This window comes from Leuresthes tenuis, unplaced genomic scaffold, assembly GCF_036924035.1.
Source record: "Leuresthes tenuis unplaced genomic scaffold, fLeuTen1.0.hap1 SCAF_17, whole genome shotgun sequence".
Classification (NCBI taxonomy): domain Eukaryota; kingdom Metazoa; phylum Chordata; class Actinopteri; order Atheriniformes; family Atherinopsidae; genus Leuresthes; species Leuresthes tenuis.
Genome location: NW_027325371.1, coordinates 7,222,716 through 7,230,947, shown reverse-complemented (window position 1 = coordinate 7,230,947; position 8,232 = coordinate 7,222,716). Strand labels below are relative to the sequence as shown.

At 42.9% G+C, this 8,232-nt stretch overlaps 1 protein-coding gene across 2 annotated transcripts; it reads right to left on the bottom strand.

Annotated features, from left to right (window-relative positions):
- Positions 1-1,669: 1,669 nt before the first annotated feature.
- Positions 1,670-7,623, bottom strand: LOC140273771 (uncharacterized). Of its 2 annotated transcripts, none has more exons than XM_072369432.1 (6): positions 7,536-7,623; positions 6,473-6,656; positions 6,009-6,112; positions 3,232-5,910; positions 2,406-2,614; positions 1,670-2,302 (listed from the first exon to the last, which is right to left on the bottom strand). In XM_072369432.1, the coding sequence occupies exons 2-6, from the start codon at positions 6,654-6,656 to the stop codon at positions 2,233-2,235; spliced, it is 3,246 nt and encodes a 1,081-aa protein (XP_072225533.1). In that variant the 5' UTR covers positions 7,536-7,623; the 3' UTR covers positions 1,670-2,232. The 2 variants fall into 2 exon arrangements, with proteins under 2 accessions (XP_072225533.1, XP_072225534.1); XM_072369433.1 differs by having other exon boundaries at positions 6,473-6,659; positions 7,536-7,616.
- Positions 7,624-8,232: the final 609 nt, after the last annotated feature.

The window sequence follows — 8,232 nt, the reverse complement described above, 5'->3', positions numbered from 1 at the left end:
ACACAGCTGAACAAAACCCCAGCTTATTGGCTGAACGTAGTTCAGCCCTGGCCTGCCCCAGACACAACATTTCCGCTTTACAGATGGTCTCAGTTCACTCATGGATTGTTAGTTGTTCCTTTTCCCTGTGCTGCAGAGCCTCTTGGCCTGTGCGGTAGTCTAACAGCCAGCCAAAACTCCTCTCCATATCAGCCCCCTTCCCTCTGCAAACACATTCATAGAAAATAAACCACTTTCACATCTGGAATTTGAGATTGCATGCATTCATCTGCATGTGGAAAACAGATTAGAAAGTTTTTTGTTTTTTTTACATTTTCCCCTTGGTTCTTTTGAGCTAATGCCTTTGAGATGAACTCAATCAGAGGGTCGGGTGCTAAGCGTCTGGGGTTGGGGCTCAAGTGGATATGTTGATGAAACTGAAGCTCACCCCTTCCCACTTTGGCGTTCTGTCTGAGAGCTTTTCCACCATGGTGAAGCTGAATTGTATGTCATCTTGAAATGATTTCCCAGTCATTCCAGACATTTATGCAGGCGCAATTTAGAGATGCATGAGGGAAAAATAGTGTCAGAAAGTACAGATAAGCAAATTGGTCATTTTCTTTGCAAGTTTTGATTTGATAGTACTCATTGTGTCCTCATAGTTTTAGCTCAGAAAAACACAATGACCGTTGTATTTCCAATAACCTGCATCTGTGTCTTGCTGATGTCCCTCACAAGCATGCACTGTTAAGCTTTGGGGTGATTTTTTTGTTATTTTTCTCCCTTTTTTTTTTTTTAAGAACATATGGTTTCTCAGGTCATTCCTAACAGCAGTTTTCCACACTAAGAAAATGCTTAATTTTGCATTTATGAATACACACACACCCACACCACCAGACATCATTCACAGCACAAACCAAATTTTCCTTCAAACCATCCGTGTTTGATGTGTAGGGAGGATCTGTCGGTGGATTATTTTCCAATTCAGAGTCCCACATCCACACTGAGGACCCAAACAACCACATCTGCCTGCAGCTGTTGTTTCCTTAGCAGTCACTTTTACTGGACAGCTGTGCATCTGTAGAAGTATTGCAGAGATGCTAGTTGCAATCTGCTTGGGCTTGTCATGTACAGTTCTCAAATGCATGTTTAGTCAACCAGAAAATAAAGCATGAGTGTGTGTGTGTGTGGGTGTGTATATAGCTCACCGTTAGTTTCATGTATCGGTGTGTCATGACGGAGGATAGTGCTGTTCCACTGCTCCCTGTGCCACCTGAGTTCCTGTTCTGCCACGGCCAGCTGGTACATCCATCAGACATCCTGACCTATCTCTGGGAATGCTTCAGAAACTCGCTTCGCATCCATCCCCGCTACACGCCTGCTGTTAGAGCTCTGTCACAACTGGGAATTTTCTACAAAGCATATCCGACAAGTTGATTTCTAGATCTCCTTCGCTCTGTCCGTCCATGCGTTGACTTTTTTTTTTTTTAGCTGGTTCCAGACACACCTCTCCTCTCAACTGTTTTTAAACCCTTTGAATTGATGCTGCTTCTGTGCTTGACTCTGGGTTTACTGCGTGACGCCATGTTGTCCACATGGCCTTTAGAGCTTGTAACGCTTCAGTGTGTAATGTTACCATATGCCTTACATGTTTTCCAGGACTAATAAAAAAAAGCATAACAAAAAAGAAACAGAAAATGTGCTCTTTTATTTCTGTGCCCATTTAAAAACTAAGGAAGAGTAAAGACAGACTTTAGTAATTTAATTCATTACACTGACAAATATTCTACAAATAAAAGCCAGTTTTTCTTAAACTGGACCATACAAAATATCTATCCATACAGTACAGTGCACAGTACGCAGTATACATTTTTCTTTTTTACATGGTTGAAGAATTGAAAAAAAAAAATAGGAATACTTTGGGAAAAACTGCAAACAATGATGATGAGTCATTTAAACACTTCTAGAGAATCAATCACCTTTCAAAAAGGAAGAGTAAGGCAAGTTAAATTAATTTTAAAAATCCACAGTTTCAGTGCAATGCAATGACATAACTATCATCTGAGAGAGATTTCAGTTACTGTGTGGATACAGAAGACATGATAGACTATCTACAACACAATAAAATAAGCTGATATCAACCAAAAGATAAATGTAGTGCAAATGGCACAAAACAAAAATATACAAAATATGCATAAACTGACATGAGAATTCCTTCTTTGCCATGTATTTTTGGTGTGGCCTGGCTGATGGCTACTCAATCCCATGATTACTCAAGACTTCCGATAAGCGCGTCAGGTAAGTGGAGTCTGGGTAACCTTTCCTGAAAGAAATGAAAAGACAATCGTTCAGCTCAGATCTGTGGACTTATATTTGTGACCTTTAGTTCTGCAGCCCGGTTCAACATTCGGCCTGGGTTCACTCACTCTGCTTTGCCTCCCTGTAAGCTGGTCTTGTGTGGGATGCAGTCCCAGGTGACTCTGGCCTCTGTGTCGTTGCCTGTCACTGTGAAGGTGAGTCCCTGCCTGAAGGCTTTCATCAGCCTGGGCAGCAGCTTCTTTGTCTTCTCGCATTCGGGGAGGTAGGCGTCAAATACCCCGCCTTTAAATGGTTTTCCAGGAGATGGGTGACCCTCCTAATTAGAAAAAGCAAATTCAAAATGAAAGCTTACATTTCATAAACTCAACATAATATAGCTTTATATCATAACTCAGTACAATAGCTGCACCGTCCATGTGGGGTGCAACTGCAACTAGTTTGTCTTTTGACAATAAACAAGCTTATATGGTCTAATGTTTGCAGATCTCATTGGATGAATGAGTGCAAGTGCAAGTGTGCAAGCAAAACTGGGACTTAACTTCTTGCATAACTAAAATGTATTGTCTTCTGCACACCACAATAAATGATCAGTTTCCAGTCCAACATGTATCATTATCGTTTGCTAACTCAATCATGACATCCTGTAGGAGTTAACGACAACTCAAGTAAAAATGATAAGTGTATCTTACTAATGAGCATTCCACACATAGAGATTTAATTTCCCTTTACATAAAAGCTATATATTCAAGGTCTGGCACAGAGTGATACTACTTTCTGTGAAGGGGCATAGTAACCAACGGGTACTACTTTTTGTCTCATCAACACTCTCTAATGAGGTGACAGCTTAAAAGTCACCATGGTAGATGAAGTGAAAAGCTGTATCAGATATAACTACAACTGTCACTGAGAGTAAGTTTTAAGTAAGCCACTCACCCCTTGGATACCATCAGGGATACGGTAAGTGATCTTGATAACACAGTCCTTGTTGTGACCTGGTAAACTGATGCCCAGTCGAGATTTCTTCATTTCACCCTGGATGCCTCGCTGCATCGGCTCCGTCTCGTGACAAACTTTGCATTTGGCATGTACTGTTTCCAGGCACTTTGGGCACATGGTTGCACCACACTTTGTCCTCATCAATGCTGTCCCATTTTCCCCACACACACAGATGCTCACCCAGCCTCCCTGACCTGACCTGGATTCCTCTTGAGTGTTCTGCCCTGTAGTGTCTGTCTGGGGAGCACATATGGTTCTCTCTTTCTCTATACCATTCACAGGACTCGTACTTGTATCATTTCTGTTCACGCACTGATTGCCAGCCTTGTGTCCATCCATCTCCACCATACTTGCAATCTTCACTTTCTCCTTAATGACATAGTCTTTCCTCACAGACGACTGGCTAATAGGACCGTTAACATCCTCCTTCTCACAAAAGTCCCTTCTGTAGGTTGTTTTCCATTCCTGGCTCGTCCCACTTTTGTCTGTTTGGGTCCCGAGCACCACCTTTGAATTACCGTTAAAATTCAGACAAGTGCTTTCATCCATATTCATTTGTGAAGAAGTAGGTGAATTCCTTAAAAAGTTAGAGGGGCTGGAGAAGAGATGCTGTTCAGCTTCTCCTGAAAACACCTCCCGCAGTGTAGCAACAACCTGAGAGCACAACTGATGTGGCCCAAGAAGAAATAAGCTCTTCTTCAACATTTGAACCATAACCTTCTTGAAGCGGGTCTTCATCTCAGAGCAACAGGCCTGTAAGGTTTCATCTTTTGTGTCAGTAACACCCAGCTCTGACAAGCGCAGCTCCTGCACAGAGAAGTCTAAGCCCACTGAGTCAACCAGCTTCTGTAAACTTTGCTGGCATGATCTCACTCTAAATGAGTCTGCCCCTCTTATAGTAACGATCAGATCCCGACTACCTTCTGTGTAGCTCTCTTTCATCTGGACATCAGATGTTAGGTCTTCCACTCGGGCGCAGTAGGCTTCCTTTATGTACTGCCACATCACCCGGGAAAGTGAAATCTCTGCATTATGGACTTCCTGCCCGTCCCCTCCCATCTGATTACTGAAGCTAGAGGACCTCGCCCTGGTTCTGACCGTGGACTGGCTGGAATCATCTTGGTTTTTCTGACCCACAACTTGAGCCTTCTGCTGAGGTGTTCCTGAGAAACTACTGGCTCGTCTCAAGGTGGATCCAGACCCAGCAGGTGGAAGAGCAGGGCTCCCTGACGAACTGAAATGAGGAGCGCTAAAAGGAGATGCTGAATTTTTGGGTCGAGTATCCGTCATATCTGTATTCGAAGAGGTTTTACTCTGCATTAAGGTGAATGGAGGCAACGAATATCCAGTTTTAAACAATATGTCCCCTCCTGTGTTTTGGGGTATTGCTCTGGAGACTGCTTCACCAGAAGTCCCTGCTTTTTCTGCCAGCACATCATGCCCTCGCAGTGGCCCTAGTCGTGTTTGCTGACTGGGCGATGAGTTTGCTCGAAAGGTGAAGTCAGTTGGTCGACTGCCTAATGCAGGCAGGCCTGAGTCTTTAAACCGAGCAGCTAGTTTATACTTTTTGACTCCTCCAGCTCTGATTTCATCCTCCTCTGACCCCACCATCTGATCTGTCCTTTCAGGATCTAAGGATCCTACAGGAGAGGGCATCGGGTGTGGTACTCTTTGCTTATCAGCATGGGTTGATGAGGACCCAAAATCATACACATCTTCCTTTTTATGTGTCACTTCATCAAGGTCCAGAAGAAGCGAGCCCTTGGCGTCGGACACGTCACTGCTGCTCCCAATAATGTAAATATTTTGCTCATCTTCGTTCAGGAGAAGCTTGGGAAATCTGACACTTAAATTTTGCAGTGCCCTTAGCAGTCCTCCCCTGGGGGACAGAATAGCTTTTGGGAGCTGGGCTCGACGGATCTTACTCTCATTCTCCTGGTAAAGCTGGCTTATCGCCTTTCTTGCTAGCTTCAAGCGCTCCTGCTCTCTCCTGTCCTCCATCACTGCTGTTTCTGCACCATGGAAAAACAAAGTGGTCAAGCCCTGATTTGTCTCATCTATCACCTCCACACCATACTGACTGAGGATATGCTGGTATTCCTTGCTGCAGTGTTTTTGCAGATAGTGGAACATGTCTGCATCCACAATTAGAGAGGAGTCCTCTACAGATGTGGCAGGGGGATGCAGAGCTGCACTGTCTGTGTGTCTGGTATCCTCCCAGCCATGAATACCAGGAGTAAGATCTCTTTCTGAACTTAAGTTGTACTCATCGGTTAGAATGCTAAAGTGATTTTTTTCTCTTTGCTGTTTAGGTTTTTTACTCTGATCTTCACACACTTGAGTACAAGGCTTCTGTGATGTCTGAGCAGACTGGGAACTACTTGGGTCAACTTGATCTGAGTGACTGTTGTTTGCTGACTCTGGACCTCCTGGGTGACCAAGTAGTTGTGCCAAGGCAGCCTGCACTTTGGAGTAGGAGCCACGCAATGTGCAGAATCCCTTGTTAGCAGTGTAGTTGATCTGGATGTCACAGTGGCTCTTATGAAGGCTTGTCAATGCGGTGACTCCGCCAGGAAGCCGGCTGCAGTCAACAGTTGCTTTTAAATTTAAGATGATCTAAACAGCAGATGACAGCAAAAACAGCCAAAACTCGTGAATTTTACTATACAATTCAAAATGCGTTGCCATATTTTGCAAAATTGTAGCTAACATACCTGGTCTGGATCCAAGCTTTCACAATGCTCCACTGCAGTAAGTTTATACTTCTTCCCATCCACTTCAAGAACGTGCCAGCTGCGTCGAATTACTCTCTGTGCCACTGTGTAAGAGAGGTCAATGGAGGGAAATCAATCAGAGTCTGTAAAGCATCCTGACTAAGCGTTTCTACCATTGGCCGCACCACTGATTTGCATGCCAGCATTCCAGCTCAGTGTAAATCACTGGTGACTGCAGACATAGTGCAATATCTTACTAATACTATGTAAATAAATGCAGCTACAATTTGTGGTTTAAAGGATGAAAGTTAGGAGGCATTTTCTGTGATATTGTTAAACCTGGTGATATTACAGACAGTATAATCATATAGTTAAAAGTATTTTTTATAAAAGAGTGTGTTTAATAGAATCCCACCCCCTACACCTCTAATTTAGAGATGTAAACACAGCTTGACCCCGCTGACCTGCACTGTCCTCGAAGGTGATGAGGGCTGAGGCAGGCGTTGCCTTGATGAGGATAACAGAATCTATTTCCCCTCCACCATTCTTGGCTCGTAAGAAGTGGACGGACAACTTGTCTTTCAGCCTGTCATCCTCAATGTTTGTGGGAAGACCACTCACCCTCACAGTCCTACCAGGCTCTGCCATCTGCTGGAAGAAACACAATCAGTAGTTTCAGGGAGAAACTGAAAGTCACTGTGAGACAGAGACACAAAAATGGCAGAGAAGCAGAGTGTTAAAAGCAGCACAATGGTGACGATATTAAGCCAAAAGATAGAACCATTGTATGAAACTATTAACATACGGGGAAAGCCATGCAAGGACCCCACCCTTACAAATGATAAGAAAGACATCATTGATAATCTTACACCCTCTATTGGGGGTTACTATGAAATACACACACATATCAAAAATTTTCCATCATCACTGATCAAGCTTTTTCTGTCCAGAAATGTTTAGGAAGTAATTGTGACTGGTTATGCAAAACAACAACAGGCTGAGGGTTTTTTTTCTTTTTTACAATTGACATTCAGTTACCTTGATGGCACTCACTGACATATTTGCTGTACTGTTAAATAAATTACACTTCTTTGATGTTTATCGATATGACTGAGAAAAACAGGACAACCACTAAGTAAGTGAACCGTCCAATACTTCCCCGTCTTCCTACTGATCATTAACTCGTCTGCAGCTCTTTAATGATAAACCAGGTATCTGGAAGCGAAACTTACTAAACCTGTTGCGCATTCATATCCGTCATATATTCGAATAATCTCAAACAACAAGGTTGTTTTAGAAACACACCCTGAATTATAGTGCCAAAATGCAAAGGAGGAGCGTGTTTACAGCAACCAAATCAGAAGTGGTATCTAAATGCGAGCGGAAAAGCCACATTGCAGAGTCGAGTGTCAAGGAAGTAAATAAATCAGACACGTCTCAACTGAATCTGGTTATCACACAACCGTCGAGGTTACTTTAAGCGTTGCCCTGCATCTTGAATCTCTTTCGGATTAAATAATTACTGACCTTACAAATGATTCATGCTGGTTTCTCTTGGTAAATTTCAAAGATCGTCACTCTTTACACACCGTGGGGGGAAAGTGAAACTAAGTATGTCATTTGTCGTTTCCGCGCTAGGGGGCGATAACGTGTTTATGTCTCTGACATGTGCAGGTGTTCTGGCAGGTTTCAAACCCATGCCCGAGCATTTAATCCTAAAAACTGATAGAATTTACAGTCAGACTGATCAGTTATCTTATTTCGTGATGGAGGCGAAATACGGGTCTATGAGCCAAGTGTATACCTAATCATATCGGTGCATTCAGCGTTATAACCTGCTGAGGATAACGTTTGACCAATTTAAGTACATTTGTATGCATGACAACGCTGTTCCGCCACGGATCATGAAACAGCAAACCCCGGAGTACAAGTCAATGAAAGTCCCACCATTGCACTTGTCTGAAGAAAGAGACACAAAATAACCACAAACCTTAAAGATACAGTTTGTGGTACATTTTTAAGATCAGATTTTTATTGTCATGTGCGCCTAGTGGTCAGAACTGAGGATATTGTGGTAACTTTTCTGTCTCTTAAAACCAGTGTCATATGACTGTAATTTAAGAACTAACTATGCAGAGCACTGTAAAGATAGTAAATGTGTGTGATGTGCTAAACTTATTTAACATACTTATTCAATCCGTCAGAAATTCACAGGCATGAACCG

Coding starts and splice junctions, on each gene's coding strand:
- LOC140273771 (XM_072369432.1), bottom strand. CDS start 6,656: ATGGCAGAGCCTGGTAGGACTGTGAGGGTGAGTGGTCTTCCCACAAAC. Junction 2,615..3,231: donor TCCCTGATGGTATCCAAGGG/GTGAGTGGCTTA, acceptor TTTTCTAATTAG/GAGGGTCACCCATCTCCTGG. Junction 2,303..2,405: donor TTACAGGGAGGCAAAGCAGA/GTGAGTGAACCC, acceptor CATTTCTTTCAG/GAAAGGTTACCCAGACTCCA.